Genomic DNA, 22,463 nt, shown 5'->3' with positions numbered 1-22,463 from the left:
GTTTAGTATTTTAGTGTTACTGCTAAATGAAAGTGTTAAATGGCCTATTGGGGCTCTTGCAGCTCAAATTGCCAAAGTTCGGCAAAGTCTAAAATTAAGCTGTATTGTTATTACTTGTAGTACTGAGAATATCACTTTTATTTATTTCCTTTATCTCTTACAGAAAAGAAGTGCAGACGGAGAAACAGTAAGTGTCCAGGTTTCTCTATGAATCATAATTATAATAAAGAATATACACATTAGAACACTCACATTGACTCACCCAAATAGGCTCATCGTAACAGTCCCAAGATGGAATCAATGACACAATGTTTTTACTGAGGAAAGCTGTCATTATTTTCTTTGGCACCAGTCAAGGCAGCAGAGCGTCACCACTACACAGCTGATAAAGAAAGGATTAAGTCCTACAAGAGTCTGATAATATTAGACCCTCATTCACTTAATTCTTTTTTGTCTCTGTTGCCATTTCTGGCTTTCCATCTGTTCCGACATTCACACTTCCTGTCTTTCTGTGTGTCAGGTGGAGGTAATTAGTGTAATAGTGGAGTCCACTGTGATGTCTCGTTTCGCTCGCACTGTCATGACCACCAAGGCTGTAAACAACGGAGACGAATCCCAGGAAATCTTCTTTGAGGTGGACTTGCCCAAGACCGCTTTCATCTCCAACTTCAGCATGTCAGTCTACTTCCACATTTCCACTTTCTGTGTCTACATCCATGCACACGTGACTCCTGTGTGAATTGTTTTTGTTTCTGGTTGCAATGGGTTATATAGTAAATGTGTTTGTGTTTCATCTTCATCTTTGGATTAGGGAAATTGAAGGAAAGTTGTATGTGAGTATGGTGAAGGAGAAAGCACAAGCAAATGACATCTATGACGAGGCTGTTTCTTCTGGACAGACAGCTGGACTGGTGCAGTAAGTCAGGCTGAGTTGAAAAGGAGACATAATATGTTCAAAAAAGTTATATCTGAATTAGGACCACACAAACATTTTCTTCTGTTGTGTCTCTTTGTCTTACAGGGTTTCAGGAAGAACGATGGAGAAGTTCTCTGTGTCTGTAAACATTGCAGGACAAAGTGACGTGACTTTTGTTCTGACCTACGAGGAGCTCCTTCAGAGGAAAATGGGCCGGTATGAGATTCTGACCCGGGTGAAACCCAAACATCTTGTCCAGGAATTTAAGGTAAAACCACATATATACATATATGATAATCTATAAACATGTAAAGATTATCATCATTAACTTGACATTAAAGCACAACTGCAAGTGAGACACAAAACTAAACTTTTAGGTACGAAAACTGACTCAAACTGTGTGTGTGTGTGTGTGTGTGGTTGTGTGGAGACAGATTGTGACAAACATCTATGAGCCTCAGGGCCTACTCTACGTGGATGTCTGGGCAACCTTCTTGTCTGAGGAACAGAATCAGCTGGTGGAGAAAACTGTCACCTCCAATAAGGTGGGTAGCAACAGATTGTCCCTGAATTTTGGCTCTTTGTCCTCTCATTTTTCATGTTGCTGTAAACCAAATGGTCCAAGCAGTCCAACCAACATGCAGAATTTATCAATCAAAAGTACACTGCTGCTAAACATTGTTTCATTCTGTTGTTAGGCGCACATCTCCTTTTCACCAACAATGGACCAGCAGAGGGAGTGTGAAGGTTGTCATGGCACTCTGATCGATGGAGATTTTATTGTCAAGTATGATGTGAAACGCGTACAGAACCTTGGGGAGATTCAGGTAATTACCAGCCACACACGTGACATATTTCCATTGCATTTTGTCAAACTTGTGTTAAAAATGTTCTCTGATTGTCCCTCCGTCAGATTGTGAATGGATACTTCGTGCACTTCTTTGCTCCTCCTGACTTAGAAAGAATCCCAAAGAATGTAGCCTTTGTAATTGACAGGAGTGGCTCCATGTGGGGACAAAAAATGCAGCAGGTGAGAAATGTGTGTGTGTTTCTAGACATTTAGGTGTACAGGTGAGAAATTAAGCCAATCCACAAAGAGAAACTTATGGATGGAAAAGTGACACAGGGACAAAACATTTTGGCCCTTCTAACCCTAATTCACAAACCATTACGAATATTAATATTCAGTTGTGGATAAAATACCTTGAATCTGTACTTAAATAAAGCGAGAGTAATCTGACTCTTTTCTCATGCAAAAATGTGTCACTTTGTTGCAAGTAATATTCACTCAGTTTTTGCTACAATAAACGTAGTGAACAATTGAAAGTAAAAGTGAAATGATTTCTGATTTACACTGTGGCACTGACTTTATTTTTGGTAACATTTTGACATTTTTCTCGACTTTTATGACACCTCTCATCTCATTTTATAATATTTTTTACATTTTGACCATTGACATTTTAACTGTTCGCAGACTCGGGACGCATTGCTTGAAATCATTAACGACCTTAGCAGCGAGGACCACTTTGCCCTGATCCCATTTGATCACTCTATTACTCCCTGGAGGTACAGTTTTTCCAAGGCAACTAAGGAAAATGTGGCTGAAGCCTTGGGTTTCGTCGGCACAATCGACGCTTCTGGATGTGAGTAAAACTAATTTCATGAAAATTCTCTCAACAAACAGTTCCTATAGGTAATAAAATCCTTTTTGAGACCTTTGGTTGGGGAAGACAAAATAAAAGACTGCATTTTCTGCATTTTGCAACATGTAATAGACATCAGAATAAGTTATATGGCAGATGCATTAGCCAGACATTATACACAGGTTAACAGTGGCTTATCCTTGTATTTAAATGACTATGATAAAGCCTTCCAGCATAGGAGGTGACATCCTAAAACACCAGGGATTAAAAGGCTTCACACATCATTGTTTCACTTTCAAATATTTTCTGTAACTTCTGGCCCCATTATATTATTTGTTTTGTTAGATCACATTGTAATGCAAGTAAATGTGACCTAAGAGATGAGGGGGGAAAAAAAATGCTAACCCTTACCCTTGGCTATATACTGTGAAGAGGACCTGACAAAAAAGACACATGAAGCTAAACTCAGGTCAGCTTATTTTGTTAATATTCAGCACATTTGTATTTTTCCCCTCTAGTAACCAACATTAATGATGCCGTGCTGACAGCAGTGAACATGTTGATCACAGACAGGCAGGCAAATATTCTCCCAGAGAGGAGCACTGACATGATTATTTTACTGACTGATGGAATGCCAACTTCAGGTGAGCAGAATGATGATTAATTGTGCATTACATTTCTGCATGCTGCCTGTGTGTGTTTGAATAGCAGTCTCCAGCAGAGCGTGTACTTAACATGTATGTAAAGCACATTTCTTATTGGGACTGTAAAGCTTTCACGACACAATGACAGGCAATGCATTGACATCATTCTAACTGCTTCTTTTCGCATGTGTGTGTCTCAACGTATGTATGTAGGAGTGACAGTCCTCACACAGATCCAGAACAATGTCCGGCAAGCTATCGGTGGGCAAATGTCTCTGTTCTGTCTCGGCTTTGGTAACAATGTGGATTACTCTTTCCTGAATGTGATGGCCCAACAAAACAAAGGACTGGCACGTCGAATCTTCGAGGCCTCAGATGCAACCCTTCAGCTGAGGGTGAGGGTGTTCAGCATTTATCATTGCGTGCGTAACTTTTAACTTTGCGTTCCACAAAGGCCCATTGAAGGCAGAGCAGGTATTTTGAACAAAGGCACTATTATAGTACTTGTTGATTTTAGTTTTAAAATCTTGCTATATAGTGAATGCTTTTTTCTGTGGTACTGCTGCTTCAAAGGGTCCAGTACTTCTGGGATCACTATCATGCCTCAATCATTAGTAATCATCAAATGATGATGTGTATTCTCACAGGGATTCTATGATGAGGTAGCCAGTCCTCTGCTACTAGAGGTGGACCTGCGTTACCCTGACAACACTGTGGACGTTTTGACCACCAACCACTTCAGCCAGCTGTTCAATGGATCCGAGCTCATTGTGGCCGGCCGGCTGAGTGACAACAACTTCATGGCTGAAGTGGTCGGCATAGGAGTAAGGGAGTGAAAATGGTAGACATTGACGTGGAGAGTTGAGTTGAAGTGTTTTTAATCAGAAACCATTTACTTTCTCCACCGCTTAGTCTGAAAATGACTTCATCGTGCAAGGCAAGGCCTGCCCTATGGACTGGGATGTGATCTACCCAGATGAGGAGCACATCTTTGGGGATTACATAGAGCGCCTGTGGGCCTACCTCACCATCCAACAACTGCAAGAGAAGAGGTCTGTTTGAATCATTTGTATCAAATCAAGCTCTGATTGATTCTTCATAATAATAGTCTTGCTAATTGTGGCAACTTGTGCATCCATTCTCTCAGCAACAGTGGCACCCCAGAAGAGAAAGCCAGTGCTACCACCAGAGCTCTGGAATTGTCCCTGCAGTACAACTTTGTCACCCCTCTCACCTCCATGGTGGTTGTCAAACCAGAAAATACCGACAGTTCTGTCGTGGCTGACAAACTGACCGAAGGTATGAAGGGGAGGACGGGCTTTAAAAAGCAATGGTCACTTTGACTGGATACCAAAAGATTAGTGTTACACAAGACTACATACACACAAGACTACATACACACAAGACTATATACACACACAAGACTATATACACACACAATTTGTTGGCTTGTACTTCGCCTGGATTATTTGATTTTATCATTTTCATAAATTAGCATGAAATGTGATATGTAACAAGTTGTGTTTTTGTTGTGTTTTTGACAGAGCAAAGACAGGAGGCAGAGAGAAATGGTAAGAATGTGAATTTTCATAAAATGGCACTTAACATTTACTGTTTCTAATTTGGAGTTTCATTATACCCTCAACAAGGACCCACCCTCCCATACACACCCACATATTTTGGTAAGTCTGTATTTGACACAGTCCTCTTATTTTCCTGTATCATCCCAAACATTTATACTCTTTTCTAAACATTTACTAAAACAAAACATTAATCCACTTTGTCCGTTGTTATTTTATCCTGCTGATTCTTGTCCAGTGGATGGAGATCCTCATTTCATAATTGAGCTGCCAGAGAGAGAAGACGCTCTGTGTTTCAACGTCGATGAAAAACCAGGAACCATTTTGAACCTGGTCACAGATCCAACATCAGGTCAGATCTGAGTCATGACCAGTCATACTTTCCTCTTATTAAGAATAACTGTTTTAATACCAGAGTGACTATATCTCAAATTGTCCAAGATTTAAATGTACTGTAATAGTGTTTGTTTCTGGTCACAACTATCGGCTTGTGTAGACTGTCCAGTTGTTAAACATAAGAGGCTAAATCTCACATCGTTTCCTCAGGCATTTTGGTGAATGGCGAGATCATTGGGGATAAACAAATGACCCCTGATGGTCACATGAACACCTACTTTTGGCGTTTTGGTATTATCCACAAGACACTGGGGGTGAAGCTGGAAGTGACCACTCAAGACATCTCCGTGTTCAAGGATGGCAAATGGTTCAAGCTGCAGTGGTCAGACTCAGCCTCCCTTAAATCACCCAAGTGAGTCACAGCTCCATCAGATTATCATTTTATAATTTCCTTTTATGAAATACAGTCCAACTATAAAAGCAATATAAAGTGTTAATATTAAATTCAGGATTCACAAATCTCTTTCCCTCCCTTTTGTACCTTTTCTCCTCTCTCTCTCTTCCTCTCTTCCAGCATGGATCTTCGATTGAGCAAAGATCGCAGCCTACTGGTGACTCTAAAAGATTCAGTCAAATTTCTGATTCTGCTCCACAAAGTGTGGGAGAAGCATCCGTACCACCAAAACTACCTGGGTTTCTACACCCTGGACAGCCACCTCCTGTCCTCGTCCGTTCATGGCCTGCTAGGTACAACATCACTCAATGCTATGTGCAAGATATATGCATGACCACAGCAAACCCCAACCCTTCAATGAGGGATTCTTACTTAATCTGTTTATGTTTGTTGTAATAGATTTTGCAAGTGGATTGTGATCATTGACATAAATCTCTAAGAAATTGCGTTCGGTTGAGATTTACGGTATTATGTAATCTAACATAACCAGTTGTGCTCAATAAATTTGATTGACCACATACTAGAGCTAGAGGTGGAAAATTAACAAAACAGTAAAACTATGAGCAAAACAGAGACAAGGATGGTGATAAAACACACATTGTTTTCTTCATAAAATAGCATTTCAGGATGTTATATACATGATCTTCATTTACATCCTCCAGGTCAGTTCTACCACGGTATTGAATACGAGGTGACAGACCTTCGTCCGGGAGAAGTTGCAGAGAAACCAGATGCCACCATGCATGTGAAAGGACAGGAGCTTAATGTGACCAGGTACATATATGTTCACTCGGAGCTGTCTTTCCCATGTATGTGTCCAATAATTGGTTGTTATATTGAGTTTCCATTGTGTTTCTGTGCTTGTCCACAGAGGCTGGCAGAGAGACTTCAGGACGAATTTAAAGAATGGAGAGAATATTCCCTGCTGGTTCATTCACAGTAATGGGACAGGCCTCATAGATGGAGAAGCATCAGACTACATTGTATCAGGCCTTTTTAAGACTGTTATGCTTTAGATATTGAAATCAACAAAGCTGCACACTAAATATTTTTAAATCTGTACATGTACTTGTTAAGCATTGTGAATGCTGTCCATCACTGAATAAAGTCAAACGCCCCAATTTTTGTTTTATGTATACTTTTACATGGGATCTATTATATAAATATCTCATCTCTTATATTTCAATATAATATAATGTACATATACTGTATATGTTGTGACATCATGAGAGGCTTTTCCTCCAGATGTCAGGGTCAGGCAGTGCACAGATGTCCAAAAATGCAATAAACCAGGTTTTAACAAACAAAAGCTCTCTTAATTTCCACACGGCTTAATCCAAAAGGTTTAACAGAGCGTCCTTGTTCAAAAAGGCAAAAACATACGTCTCTATCCAAAAACACTTCAAAAGTAACAAGGTTACCACACGACTTGATCCAACAAGTTCAACATTAAGTGTCCTTGTCTAAAAAGAAAGATAAAACATACTCTTCAAGACTCTTCATCAACTCTTCAAAAACACTGAGTAAAAGTAACAAGGTTTCACCAATGTATCACCAAGTCTGTAGCTTTGGCCCCAGATCCCTCCTTCCACAAACATGACACCTCATGGTTTGCTGTCTGTCTTTATATATAGGCCTGGTGATTACCACCCTGATGTCCAACAGGTGTGTCACATTGTACGCCATCTTTGTAGTCTGTTTACGGCGGCCATTTTAGGTTGTATAGTCTCGCGTGCCACCAGCAGAGGGGGACATAGATCCCATCCAGGACCCAGCCCAGGATAAAGATGGGGAAGGTCAGCAAGAGGCTGCCCTTCACAGCAACCATTAATTAGGGGTCAAGAGAATGAGCGCAGATCCAACCTCCTCAGCCTGTGTTCACTTGCAGCTTTACGCAGTCCGTTCCAGGGGAAAGAGAGCCAGCAGCATGAAACTTTTCATTGAAGATGTTGAAAGCGCCTGAAGGGCTTGAGCGAACAAACCTCCACAAAAGTCTGGTCACAATTACAAAATGTCCGAGAGGCCTCTTACCTTTAATGAGATCAGGGTGCAACCTAATTTCCACTTAATACAATCTCTGCAGAATTCAAATGCAAAACGTGATCTATATTTATCTATTAAAAGAAATGTTGAGGGCACAAAAGGTAACAAAAGCTAGAACCAACAAACATTTACACAACTTCACATTTAACACTGATACTGATCCCCATGACTCAATATGGTCTCAAAATAATGCACCAGAATAATTATATCTCAAGACTTTGCAACAACTAACAGTAAACTAACAGCACTAAGAGTGCTACTACACAAGCATTCAGTCTGTTCTGATGTTAGTGAGATGACAGTGAGTGTGGTACTTTTTTCATGAGGAATTCAAATAGTTTTGGAATGTTCTTGCAGTGAAGCACGTTCTCTGTCGTACAGTTTTGGAGTGTATTCCTGTTAGGAAGAACATACACTGGATTGGGAGCCTGGATGGAGCTTCTAAATCCCAGCAGTTGTAGAAGCACTGACAGTAGCAGGCACTCTAGCCTTTTTTTCTTCCAACTGAACTGTTGGATGCACAGTTTTCATGTCTGTGAAGGTTTTTTGTGGGCCCTGCTCGACATGACAGCTATATTCTGCAAATTCTGCATTCTGCCTTTATGTTGTCACATTTGTTAAAACGCACCCAAATGCTGTTCTTTTTTTCTTATCTCTCCTCTGTCCTGCTCTGTACCTGTAGTAGACCGTCAGCACGCCCCGCCCCTCCCTGCTTGACATTATGATCCTTGTCGGTCTTCACGTGAATTGGTCGAACAGCACAACATCAGTTCAAACGTCCAGTCTTGAAACCCTGCTAGCAGCTGAAAAGTCCCGTGAAGAGTTGCTGTGAACTTTGGTGAAGTGGCGCGCCACAGACGCAAATGAGACACCCACACACTTATATATATTCCCATTCACAATTTTTTAAATTCCTCATGAAAATAGTATATTTGTTTCCTTTTTATCAGGGCTATTTACGGGGCGGTCACCTCCAAATCGGGATGTTGATGTTAGCCGAATGTTACGGTGTCACGTAACCAAACTTGAGAGCAGCGTCATTTATTGGACTGACAGCTGATTTGTGACAAAAGGGGGGCGTGATGTGAACGTGAATTTGATTGGATAGATATCTAAACAGCTTTACCAAGTGACGCTGTGTTGTAAAATGTACGTATTCTTTGAACCTTTCGCGAGCTACTCAGAAACGGGTGGACGACCTGTTGGAGGCCACTGCTTTAAACAAACACAGTTCACACAACCCAGTCACCCATACATGCATCATGCCAAGAGAAGAGGTTCCTAATCAAACACACAAAGCTAGCTTTGACTGTTTGGGCCTGATTTTGTTGTACTCTACCTGCTGCCCAAATCCAGCTCTTCCAGCATTTCTTCAACACAGCTTTTCCAAATTATTTTCAGTGTTCTACTGAACAGAGGATCTGCTGGGTGAATAGCAAAACGTCCTCAGTGACATTTATTTGAACATTTCAGGGCTGGGAAATAAGTTACATATCTAGTTGAAATATGAACAGACCAGTGTGACATAAATGACCAGAGGTCGGTTCACTTTTCTTATGGTGTCAAAACCTGCAAACAAAGATCAACATGCAAAGAGCATTAAGAAAAGTTGTTTCTCTGTAATACATGATAAACATGAACATTTGTACCTCAGGGCCACCTACACCCAGAGATCAGTTCTATTGGTCAATACGCGAGGACAGCAACATGTTGTCCCCCCTCCTGGGTAGAGAGACTTAGCTTACTCTCTGCGATGAAGTAAGCGAAAGTTCACTTGATGTTTGGTCATGTCTGGAGTTCGACTGCTGCTGCTGGGCTGTGGCTGCCATTGGCTGTCCGGCACAACCCAGGGGGCTCTGATCATCTCCCGGGAACAAGAAACTGTGCAGGTAGCTTCCCTGATTTCCACATTTAGATGTTTGCCCCTTTTAGTTTGACATCAGATTACTCAGTTGTTTGATAAATGAACTGGTCTAATAAACCACAGGTTTGTGTTATGTACAGTAAAATCACACTCTCATCTGTTCTTGAGGGAATAGAAATTGCGTGTGAAAAGTGTGTAACACTGATATTTTCCCCTCACAGAGGTCCACTCTCTGTGTCTACATTCATGAGTCCTGTATGCATGGTTTTTGAATGGGATTTGGGAATATTTCTGCCCCACCAAGCATGGTTCAAAAAATATTCTCATGTCTGGCTGTTGTTTTTATTCCTGGTAGCAGTGGGCTATACAGTAAATGTGTTTGTCCTTCATTTCCATCTTTGGATCAGGGAAATTGAAGAAAAGGTCTACATCGGTGTGGTCAAGGAGAAAGAAGAAGCAAAGAGACAGTATGATCAGGCGGTTTCTTCTGGAGGGACAGCTGGACTGGTCAAGTAAGTCAGGCTGAGTTGAAAAGGGGACATAATACGTTCAAAGAGTTATATCAGGACCACAAAAAAAAACATTTTCTTCTGTGGTGTCTCTCTGTGCTAAAGAGTTTCAGGAAGAAAGATGGAGAAGTTTTCAGTTTCTGTAAACATTGCAGGACAAAGTAATGTGACCTTTGTCCTGACATATGAGGAGCTCCTTTAGAGGAAAAATGGGCCAGTATGAGATTCTGATCTGGGTTAAACCCAAACAACTTGTCCAGGACTTTAAGGTAATGCAGTTTTTCTCCATTGGTTTGGCTCATTTCTTGAAACAGAAATTGAATTCTCAAAACAACATGGACAAACCTCCAAACCACTTGGCAATTGTTCACAACAGAATTGAATTTGTCATTCATTTTATCAAATTGCAAATGTCTTAGTACATGTCTCAATGTCTCAGTACATCTTTGCAAATTATTAAGTACAGGTAGCCTACAGTTAGTTCAGTTAGCCTAAATTTAGCACAATTTCCAAGTGAATAGATCTTGTTGATCTAAACTGATTGTTGATTCTCAGTGTAATGGTTGTTCTCTCCAAAACATATCACCATCATTTCATTGTATAAGTTATCACATGCACAACAGTCTGTTTAATTGTCAAAATTAGTCAAGAACATAATACCATGAATCCCATATGAATCTCTTGGAACATTTGATGAATTGATTACAGAAATTGACAGTCAGGTTAAACTAGAACTTGACTAACGAAGAAGGAGTTTCACACATCTCAGATGACCAATCAAACAGTATGTTTGTTTTTTTCTCAACTGTCTAGGTACCTAAGTTTTTGCACTCTTACTCTAGCACTAGTTATGCTCTTAGTTGTCTGTTTTGGAAGGAATGCACTTACGATTTCTTGTGACCTGAAGTTCTTTTGCCTACCTATGTTGAACTCACTTATTGGAAGTTGCTTTGGATAAAAGTGTCTAAATGACTGTAATGTAAGGTAAATGTATAAATTTTCTTTTTACTCTGATTTATGGAAGTTACTTTATTTGTGTGAATAAAACTGGTTACAATTTCCTTGGCAGTATGAGGGCAATGTGTGAAGTCAAACCTTGGAGGCTACTCTTACTTTAAAATCCTTTTTCAGCCCTTTCAGTTTTATACACAATTGCATTCTGTTAGCTAGACAAAAAAAACTAGTACAGTAACCATTATCAATGAAGGACTGGGCTAAGTGACAAAACATCTAAACATTTTGACTTGCAGTGCTTACACAATGCCAAAGGGACGATGCATTTTGGGGGCACTGACTATTTAGAAAGGAATTTAGTTTTGACACATGAGTGAACTGTTTTGGGAGAGATATGAGCAGGTGAACCATGGTGTTGTGCTGAACCATCCAGGTTATTTTGGCAAAAGCACCAAGAGTGTTGAGAACGTCCGGTCTGTTTCAAGAAATGAGCCAAAGCAATTGAGAAGGATCTTTGCATTTTGGTGGCACTGACTATTTAGATGGGCAATGAATTTAGTTTTGAAGCATGAGTGAACAGTTTTGGGAGAGATATGAGCTTTTGCAAGTGAGCTATGGTGTTGTGCTGAACTCTAAGACTGTTTTGCCAAATGGTCTTAGAGTTTCGAGAATGTAATTTCTGTTTCAAGAAATGAGCCAAACCAATGGAGAAAAACTGTAATACCACACTCAATTTCGGATAGAGGTTATTATCTTTATCTAAAGTCAAAATTAAAAGCTAAATGTGCTTGACTGCCGAGCATAACTCTCACCTACGTCATATAAGTACCGGTTGGCTATGAACAAGGCCATATTCCTGCAGCACCCCCCACAAATTGCTGTGCAGGACACAATCATAAGTCCTCTCTAGGTCTGTAAAACACATGGAATGTATGGGCAAAATCTAATTACCCTGCAACAATACTTGCAAGGGTAGAACTGGACCACTGGTCCACAGTAGAGGGTGACACGGGAGTGGATTTTCATTCCTGTCCCGTCCCATTCCCACAGAAGAAGTTAAAAAAATTCCTGTCCCGTCCCACTCCCGGTAAAAAGACTCCCACTCCCATCCCGCTCCCATTCAGGATGACTCCCGCTCCTGTACCGCTCCCATTTTTTTTTCTTTTAGTCTTTTAGGCAATACTTTGAATTTGGTTTTATCTTCTCCCCATTCTTTTTTTTAGATATCTTTGCGTGCTGCAGTTTTATTTTAAAAGATTTTTCCCCGAATTTAACTTGCACGTATGCCTCTTGAGACCACTCGTCCCTGACTCAGTGGCGTATTTGATAATTATTGAACACGTCTTACACGTGGCATACGGCTTGTTCATTCCGTCACACTCGACTCTCATGAAGTTAGGAACAATCATTGACTTCCCTTCCAGTGGTTTCAGCGTAACAGAAAGGTCGTTGTTACGGACTTTCCGCTGCAACTCATTTTTTATCTCATCAGTTACTCTGCTGGCACTTGCTCGCTTCATTGCTGTTTCACTCTGTGTGTGTGTGTGTGTGTGTGTGTGTGTGTGTGTGTGTGTGTGTGTGTGTGTGGAGACAGATTGTGACAAACATCTATGAGCCTCAGGGCATGGCCTTTGTTGATGCCCAAGCAACCTTCCTGTCCAATGAGCTGCTCTCCCTGGTGGAGAAAACTGTCACAGACAAAAAGGTGGGTGGCGTCAGATCTGGACTCTATGTCCGCAAATGTTTTATGTTGCCTAAAACCTAATGGTACAGGCAGTCCAACCAAAACATTGTTTCATCCTGTTGTCAGGTGTACATCTCTTTTTCACCAACTATGGACCAGCAGCAGAGGGAGTGTGCAGATTGTGATGGCACTCTGATCGATGGAGACTTTATCATCAAGTATGATGTGAAACGGCCACAGACCTTTGGTGAGATTCAGGTTATTACCAGCCACACATCTAAAATAGTAAAACTGTGAAATTGATTACAGCACATTTCTTAGAGACAAGAAAACATTAGTACCAGGGCAGCAAATTGTTCCATTGCATTTTGTTAAACTTGTATTATTGTTCTCTATCAATATCTTTTCCTCAGATTGTGAATGGATACTTTTTGCACTCCTTGGCTCCTCCTGACTTAGAAAGAATCCCAAAGAATGTAGCATTTATAATTGACAGGAGTGGCTCCGTGTATGGACAAAAAATGCAGCAGGTGAGACACGTGTGTGTGTATGTGTGTGTGTATGTATAGACATGTGTGTGTGCAAGTGAGGCATTAAACACTATTAAGCCGTGGACGGGCCCTGTATTTTGCACCTAGGCCTTCAGTGCTATCCTCCTGCAATTAAACTGCCTTCGAACAACCTCACCATGACACTAGGGCTATATTGTCATTTAATGTAATCATCCCATTTTCCCTTTGCCAGTAAATCGTATCGTAGTTTCCCAATAATAAGCAGACAGACAGAGGTGAGAGGTTGTCAACTTTTTAATTAAGACACGTGAGTGGAGTTCATGGAGGTGAACACACATTCATTTGGCCCTGTGACAGACACGCTATTAATATCTGTGTCCTGTGTGTGTGTGTGTGTGTGTGTGTGTGTGTATAACCCATTCACTGACCTTCTGAGTTCAGAGCTCACCACTCTTGCTCAGACAGATGTAAATCCTCTGACCCTGTTGAGCCAGCATCAATGTAGTTCATATCGTCAGAAATAGGGAACAAGTCTGCTTTCCGATTACCATCTGTGCCAGTTGAATCTCTGCTAACCTTGCAACTATCATTACGTTGGCTGACATCTGCTGCATTTTAGCACATCTTTCAAAATTACGTTTTTCTGGGATTACTGTTGGCAATGTTGTTGGGTCTTCTGCACAAACAATGCGTGCATTTGATGTCACTTCTCATGCAGTAAACCGCACCCATTTATATCCCCCATTTCAACAAGCCTGCTCCCAGAGTTTTTCCTCTATGCTTTTAAAGCATAGAACTGATGTTCTGAACAGTGTGGTCAGTAGAGGGCTTCTCTCAGCTTCATCCTTAGTTTCCTGCCTCCACCTTCTCAGTTGACAGCTGATGGTTTATCTGTATCAGTTTTGACATGATATTCTTTCTCAGTGCCCCCCATAAGGAGGCTTGATATGGATTGAATTCAGTTCAATCGGCCAATGCAGTGCTTCCCAAAGCGCGGTCCCCCCGAGCGATACGAATAAGTACTGCCTCAGGTAAATGAATGAGGCGATACTTCTTTGTCTCTCTGCAGGAGAATGAGCGTTCAGATAACATGTATTTGTATCCTCTGTAATCAGGTTTGTCTGTTATTTGTATTGCAATTCCTAGGACTTGACTCTCTATATTGGGCAGATGATGCTTACATGCTTACATTGCGTACCACCTCAGAAAATATTTGACTCTCCAAGTACCACCACTATGGCCGATGTTAAAATACAGTAGCATAGGCCTACCCTATTCAGCTGCTATACAAAATACACACAGGAAGCACATTTATTCCTCATAAGAATATTATTTAATTTGACCTTTGTCAATCACAGCCACCTTGTACAAAAGAACATTTATGACAACTGCATTTCATTCACAAACACGCATACATACAAACCCAAACAGCATGTGAGAACAGAAATCAAAAACACAACTAACTGTACTATTTATAACTCTTATAGGCTCTTATAGGAAAGTCCTCCTAAGCTGCCACCATCATGCTCATATCTGACATAAACAAGCAAATTGGCCAAACCTGCATCATCAGTAGTCTCGTCCAGTTCGATGGAATAATATTTTTAATGCGTTCAATCAGTGTCGTCTTAACGTCATCTGCCATGGCTCCTATTCTCCGCGACACTGTGTCATTTGAAAATGGCACCAAATTTAACTGTTTGCCGATCTTCTCGCCACACATAATGTGTACCATCTCTTTGTCTAATGGTAAACACAGCTGTTCACCGATTGTGTGCGGCTTACCTGCTTTCGCTATGCAGAGGCTGGCACGATAAGAAGCCTCCTGTGCTTTAACCACAGAGGCACCACAGAACTGAATTGCGCATTGGGACTGCATCAGTTCATCACATTTGCGTACAAAAAACTCCACTGGTTTGTCTTTCAGCATTGTGTGTTTTGTTGTAAGATGTCGTTTGAGATGCGATGGTTTCACTGACTAATTTCTGAGATCATCACCACATACACACACACACTGTAGCTTTGGCTAATCCTCCGTCCCGCTCCAGCTGAATCCCAGGTTGATATAACTCGGGTCATTTTTCCATATTATTTTTCGCTTTTTGCAGCCAGCTACCGGTGCTGTGGACACTTCACACTACTTATGTTGCTGCTAACGTTCGCAATCCGTTCACCTTCATTCAGGCTGTATAAAATATCCTCCTCCTGATCCGCAGACTTCGTCCTTTTAGTTCCCCTCTGGAGCCACGACTTATTTGGACCGCTCATACTTTTTTCCCCCACAGTAAAGTTTAGCCTGTAGTAGTCAGATAATAGTTGACGTTTGCATGCAGCGCCACTATCGGTAAGGGGTAGTAGTGTGCCGTGTGCAAACATTTATTTTAAGTCGCATTTAAATTTTTTCATGGTTCAGTTTTTGTTTTCTTCTGCCGCGTTCCTCCGCGTACCACAGTTTGAGAATCTGTAATGCATGTGTTTGTGTGTGTGTGATATGTAAGAGGGGGTGCAAGACAAATTTCAATTGCATGTAATTTGTGTGTGAATTGCATGAAACATGATAAATAAACAATCTTAAAAAAAAAAAAATCTTAAATCTTAAAATCTTAAAAGTATGGCTGTGTGGATGTATATATTGTACATGTGTATGCATTCAACAAGCATTTTAACCTTTGACCTTCCTGTTTGCAGACTCGGGAGGCATTACTGGCCTTCCTGAAAGACCTTCACAGGGAGGACCACTTTGCTCTGATTGCATTTGATCACAGAATTACCCCCTGGAGGAATAATTTTACCAAAGCAACTGAAGAAAATATTGCTGAATCTTAAAAATACGTTAAAACCATACAACAATATGGATGTAAGAATTAATCTGAATTTAAGTGTCTTTGTTCACTCTGACAGCCACCACAAAAGCTCCCTTTATGATAATAATAACAAAATCAATAACAAGAAGAAGAAGAAGAAGAAGAAGATAAATACATAAAATATCCAGAAGCCAGTGACTCCCATTTCTTACCTGTGAGCTTACTTTGTGCAATTGGCAAAAGAACTACCAAAAAAATATATATAAATATATATATAACTAAAACCTACAAGCAGTGTTTATTTATTTATTTTAATGCAAGGTAGCTAATAGATGAGCTAACAAACCCTAACCTCAGAAACTCAGAAGCTTTAAACGTGCAATCTTTAAGTGCCACCCTTATTTTGATAATATACTGCACATTCGTATTTTTCCCCTCTAGCAACCAACATTAATGATGCCGTGCTGAAAGGAGTGAACATGTTGATCAAGGACAGGAAGGCGAATAATCTCCCAGAGAGGAGTGCTGACATGATTATTTTACTGACTGATGGAATGCCAAATGAAGGTGAGCAGAATGATGATTAATTGTGCATTACATTTCTGCATGCTGTCTGTGTGTGTTTGAAAAGCAATCTCCAGCACAGTGTGTACTTAACATCTATGTAAAGCACATTTCTTATTGGGACTTAGAAGCTTTCATGACACAATCACAGGCAATGCATTGACGTCATTCTGACTGCTTCTCTTTGTGTGTGTTTCCACGTATGTATGTAGGAGAATCGCGCCCCTCAAGGATCCAGGACAATGTGCGCAACGCTATCAATGGGAACATGTCTCTGTTCCGTCTCGGCTTTGGTAACAATGCGGATTAGTCTTTCCTGAATGTGATGGCCCAACAAAACAAGGGACTGGCCCGTCGAATCTACGAGGCCTCAGATGCAACCCTTTAGCTGAGGGTGAGGGATGGACCTGGTAAATTGAACGCTTTCAAATATTGCTGGAATTAATATAAAACGAGAAAGATTTTAGTGTTGATAACTTGCTACATACTAAAAGCTTTGATCCCTGGTGCTGCTGCTTAAAAGGGTCTAGTACTTCTCATGCCTCAATCATCAGGAATCATCAAGTGTGAATCATGTGAGTGAAATTCTCACAGGGATTCTATGATGAGGTAGCCAGTCCTCTGCTATTAGAGGTGGACCTGCGTTACCTTGACAACACTGTGGACATTTTGACCACCAACCACTTCAGCCAGCTGTTCAATTGATCCGAGCTCATCGTGGCCGGCCGGCTGAGTGACAACAACATTGACAACTTCATGGTTGAAATGTTCGCCATAGGAGTAAGGGAGTGAAAAAAGGCACAGACATTAACGTTGAGTTGAGGTGTTTTTAATAGAAACCATCCATTTTCTCCACTGCTTAGTCTGAAGATGACTTCAAGGCGCAGGGTCAGGCCAGTACTGTGGACTGGGATGTGGTCTATCCAGATGAGGAGCACATCTTTGGGGATCACATAGAGCGCCTGTGGGCCTACCTCACCACCCAACAACTGCAGGAGAAGAGGTCTGTTTGAATCATTTGTATCAAATCAAGCTCTGATTGATTCTTCATGTAGGAGAGATAAAGCAAAACATCTGTATTTACACTTGTTGTTGGGGCACCACATCCCAATGGGTAAAGTAGTTCATTGATTTTGAAGGAAATTAATCAAACCCAATTCTATCCAATTAAGACAATGCAATCAAATCCGTCTCACATCAGATGTAGTGAGCTCTCAATCACTTCGACCCTTGTAGTCTGCTTTTGATTTTTAAATGACATAGCCTTTGAGTTACTAAGTGCAACAAAAAAAAAGTACAGCACTTAACTTGGCATAAAAAAAAGTTACTAAAAAATTTAATATGTGAGCAAACTGGTAGAATACAAAAAGACTGAAACGCTAAAATTAAACTGAAACTTGAACACAAAGAAAGAGGGAGAAAGAAAAGAAATACTTTGATGAAATCACTTTGTCCCATATCGTAGTCTCTTTCCATGAAGGGAAGTTTAGGAATCGGGGGTCATTTGCAATTGGTAAAATGTCTGCAAAGGTGTCATAAATCCAGCTAGTAAGTTCAGATGGAGATGAGTTGGAGCTTTTATTATGGCAAGGAGCTAACGGTCCATTATTGCATTCTGTAGAGCTACATTGCAGTTACCAGATGGTTTCTTAGTGATGTGCCTGTCAAGATTATGTTAAAACAGGAGAGTTAGTTTTGGTCACCATGTGGAAAATGAAACCTTCATTCTTTCTTTTGCTTTTATATTCCATACTCTCCCATTGAGTCTCCTACATTGATAATGATAGTTTAAAATGTTGCTTGTGTTGTGAATATACAGACGTAAAGATCACGTAGGATTAGGTGGTTGTCTTTTGATAATTGTGGCAACTTAATGCATCCATTCTCTAAGCAAGAGTGGCGCCCCAGATGAGAAAGCCAATGCCACCGCCAAGGTTCCGGAAATGTCCCTGAAATACAACTTTGTCACACCGCTCACCTCCATGGTGGTCACCAAACCTGAAATGAAGGATGGACTGGACAGTCCACTCATCGCTGACAAACTGACCGAGGGTATGAGGGGAAGGAGGGGACTTGATAGTGATATGCACTTTGAGTGGGTGCCACAACATTCGTGTTACACAAAATCATATACACCCATGACTCCGGTATGCCACTACAATTTTGACGACTTCTTTGGTCACAATTTTGATTTAGTCATATTGCAATTTTTTTTTTTTTTTAACTATTTGTTTTCTATTGAAGCAATCATTTTACATTACAGTGCACATACAGTTAAAGGATATTTTGGAGATCATTTTTCATACAGAAAGAGGGGGAAAGGGAGAGAGAGAGAGAGAGAGACAGAGGAGGAAGGTTGTATTATTATTGTTATTGTTGTTGTTAACTTTTTACGTAGACCCTGAGGTAAAAGAGGCAATATGAGGTACAAGTCGATTTAAATTGAAACAGCCGGAAGCCATATGTCAATTATTTAAACAGGGAAATATTGTACTTGGTTGAAAAACATTGTATCTCATGGTTCATAAATCCAATGCATATCTGAAGCACAATTCATTTTTATGAATTAAAGTATTGATTAAGTTTATTATCATATAAATTATTATTACCATACATGTTCCACGCTTTTGTGGATTTTAATTACCACAGAAGAAGAACTGTTTTTCAGATTAAAAATTTCTACTTACATCCTTAACAATTAATTTTATTTACATAGGACTATGATTGTACGGCTAGCATTGTTATAATTAGCCATGTGCAGCATTGGCAATTGAAGTCATACATTTTCACTATAATATGACCCTTTGTTGAGTACGTTCGAGTCTGAAATGTGAGATGTCACAAGTTGTTTTTGTTGTGTTTTTTGACAGATCAAAGACAGGACGCAGAGAGAAACAGTAAGAATTTGAATTTTTACTAAATAGCACAACAGTTTTAGGTCAGATACACTTTACAACTACTGTTTCTAATTTGGAGTTTCATTATCTCTTCATCAAGGACATTATCCAGGGAATGTTTTGGGTGAGTCTTCTGTTTTTTACAGTCTTATTATTATCTTACATTATTATATACTATATATTATATCATATCTTTCCTCCCAAAGGTTTGTTATAAAACTCTTTTCTGAACATGAACTAAAACAAAACAATAATCCTCTTTGGCTGTTGTTATTCTATCCTGCTGATTCTTGTCGAGTGGATGGAGATCTTCATTTCATAATTGAGCTGCCAGAGAGAGAAGACGCTCTGTGTTTCAACATCAATGAAAAACCAGGAACCATTTTAAACCTGGTCACAGATGCAACATCAGGTCAGACCTGTGTCATGATCAGTCAGACTTTCCTCTTATTAAGAATAAGTAATTCAACACCAGATTGAGTATGATACAAAAAGTCCAAGACTTACTGTAGTGTAAATACAGAACAACCAATGTATGTTTCTGGTCACAACCATTGACTCGTGTAGACTGTATCTCTTTTCCTCCTCTCTCTGGACACATTTCATATCCACCACTCTTCTTCCTTCTACTCCTCTCCCTCTGCACCGTTTCTCTTATTCTCTCCTTCCTCCCTCTTCCTCTCCTCCAGCATGGATCTTTGATTGAACAAAGATCGCAGCCTACTGGTGACTCTAAAAGATTCAGTCAAATTTCTGATTCTGCTCCACAAAGTGTGAGAGAAGCATCCGTACCACCGAAACTATCTGGGTTTCTACACCCTGGACAGCCACCTCCTGTCCTCGTCCGTTCATGGCCTGCTAGGTACAACATCACTCAATGCTATGTGCAAGATACCTGGTCACATTAAGCTCCTGTCCTTTCACATGCATGGTGGCATCTGGTTTCTCTGCAACTTCTCCCGGACGAAGGTCTGTAACCTCGTATTCAATACCGTGGTAGAACTGACCTGGAGGATGTAAATGAACCTCATTACCTCATGTATATAAAATGCTATTTTATGAAGAAAACAATGTGTGTTTTATCACCATCCTTGTCTCTGTTTTTGCCCATAGTTTTATTTTGTTTGTTTTTTTGTTGTTAGTTAATTTTTCTCTAGCTCTAGTATGTGATTGATCACATTTATTGAGGACAACTGGTAATATTTAATTAATTCATTAATTAAACCTTAAAACTCAACCAAACGCAATTTCTTATAGCTTTATGTCAATGATCACAATCTACTTCCAAGATTCCAAACATACATTATAAACAGATTAAGTGAGAATCCCTCATTGCAGGGTTGGGGTTTGCTGTGGTCATATGTTCACTCAGATCTGTCTTTCCCATGTATGTGTCCAATAATTGGTTGTTTTATTGAGTTTCCATCGTGTTTCTGTGCTTGTCCACAGAGGCTGGCAGAGAGACTTCAGGACCAATGTAAAGAATGGAGAGAATATTCCCTGCTGGTTCATTCACAGTAATGGGACAGGCCTCATAGATGGAGAAGCATCAGAGTACATTGTGTCAGGCCTTTTTAAGACTGTTATGCTATAGAAATCAACAAAGCTGCACACTAAATATTCTTGAATCTGCATGTACTTGTTAAGCATTGTCAATGCTGTCCATCACTGAATAAAGTCAAAACCCCATTTTGTGTTTGATGTATACTTTTGACATGGTTCCAATTATATAAATATTATATCTTTTAAATGTAGATATAAGTACATATAGTATAATGTACATATAATATATATGTATTTACTTCATCATATGCTGGACGGGCAGGAGGAAGATTTTACGGGAATGTCAGCAAGAGGCTGACCTTTACAAGAAAATAACAGCTTTAGCAAACAAACCTCCAGAGATGTCTGGTCACAATCACATAATGTTAACCTTACTTCATGGATGGGACACAGTCCTAGAAGTAATACCAGTTATTTGTAAGAAGAATGTTAAAAATACTAATATCCAGGCCAGTGAAACTCCTTTAATGAGATCAGTGTGCAGCCTAATTACCACTGAATACAATCTGTTATTGCCTCTCCCGAGGTTTCTTCCTTTTTTCCTTATTGTTTAAGGTTTTCTCTGGAGTTTTTCCTCGTCTTCCTAGAGATGATGTGGGTCTGTAAAGCCCTTTGAGACATTCTATGCGATATGGGTTATACAAATAAAACTGACTTGACTAGACTTGACTACAGAATTCAACATGCAAAACGTAATGCTCACAACACAGACATCAAACATTCGATTAAAACATTCATCTATTAAAACAAATGTTGAGGGTACAAAAGGTTAAAAAAAAAGCGAGGACAAACAAACATTTACACAACATTTAACACTGATCCCCATGACTCAATTTGAACTCAAAATAATGCACCAGAATCATTATATCTCAACACTTTGCAGCAGCTAAACATAAACTAATAATACCAATAGTACTTTTATTGCAAATTTGACCAACAGCACACATCCACTAAAAACAGAAATACACATTGTGTTGTGGAATATACCATGGCACACCTTCAAAAATCATGTGCAGCTGACAAAAATACCTCACCACTCATCACTGGCCCTGAACACAACAAATACATAACCAATACATAACCACACAACAGTGCCCGCAAGCCATATGCACAAATAAGGCCATCTACTCACACCTCTGGGTCTGTGGGTTCACTCATTTTGCTCACTCATTTCGTTTGGCAAAACATGCAATGTGTCATTTCTACAGCTCAGCTTTTAGCTTAACAGTTGCAAACAGCCTCATATCCTAGAGAGCATAGCTTGCTTGAGGCCTGCAGACAGCTAGAACTGAAGTCGGACGTCTGTCGGCATTTGTTTTTCTGCTTGCCTGGTCTCAGATTTGAAATTTGCGGAGCAATCTGCCGGTCACGAGCCGAATTGCAGCAGGGTGGGCCGGATCGCCGGATCTGCTCGCGGGCCGGACCAAATGGCCTAATTTCAATATAACTGTATAACCTATAAAATACTACATGGCCAAGCTCCAGTGTATCTTTCT

At 40.2% G+C, this 22,463-nt stretch overlaps 2 protein-coding genes and 1 pseudogene across 2 annotated transcripts in view; all 3 read left to right on the top strand.

Annotated features, from left to right (window-relative positions):
- Positions 1-22,463, top strand: part of LOC143005283 (inter-alpha-trypsin inhibitor heavy chain H3-like) — a 42,787-nt gene that overhangs the window by 439 nt on the left and 19,885 nt on the right. The window lies entirely within an intron of this gene.
- LOC143005286 (inter-alpha-trypsin inhibitor heavy chain H3-like) lies at positions 566-6,612 on the top strand. The gene is made up of 18 exons (XM_076156596.1): positions 566-675; positions 812-916; positions 1,022-1,184; positions 1,351-1,461; positions 1,615-1,743; positions 1,830-1,946; positions 2,391-2,559; positions 3,078-3,203; positions 3,417-3,598; positions 3,851-4,027; positions 4,116-4,255; positions 4,351-4,502; positions 4,748-4,782; positions 4,907-5,135; positions 5,330-5,531; positions 5,694-5,866; positions 6,236-6,347; positions 6,445-6,612. The coding sequence occupies exons 1-18, from the start codon at positions 581-583 to the stop codon at positions 6,587-6,589; spliced, it is 2,562 nt and encodes an 853-aa protein (XP_076012711.1). The 5' UTR covers positions 566-580; the 3' UTR covers positions 6,590-6,612.
- On the top strand, positions 9,352-20,204 carry LOC143005290 (inter-alpha-trypsin inhibitor heavy chain H3-like; annotated as a pseudogene).

The sequence above is a fragment of the Genypterus blacodes genome, unplaced genomic scaffold (genome assembly GCF_046128005.1).
Source record: "Genypterus blacodes isolate CSIRO-AG114 ecotype Tasmania unplaced genomic scaffold, CSIRO-AGI_Gbla_v1 ptg000070l_1, whole genome shotgun sequence".
Lineage (NCBI taxonomy): Eukaryota > Metazoa > Chordata > Actinopteri > Ophidiiformes > Ophidiidae > Genypterus > Genypterus blacodes.
Note: the sequence above shows the minus strand (reverse complement) of the source record. Positions and strands in the feature narration are given on the sequence as shown.

Coding starts and splice junctions, on each gene's coding strand:
- LOC143005286 (XM_076156596.1), top strand. CDS start 581: ATGACCACCAAGGCTGTAAACAACGGAGACGAATCCCAGGAAATCTTC. Junction 917..1,021: donor CAGACAGCTGGACTGGTGCA/GTAAGTCAGGCT, acceptor TTTGTCTTACAG/GGTTTCAGGAAGAACGATGG. Junction 2,560..3,077: donor CACAATCGACGCTTCTGGAT/GTGAGTAAAACT, acceptor TTTCCCCTCTAG/TAACCAACATTAATGATGCC.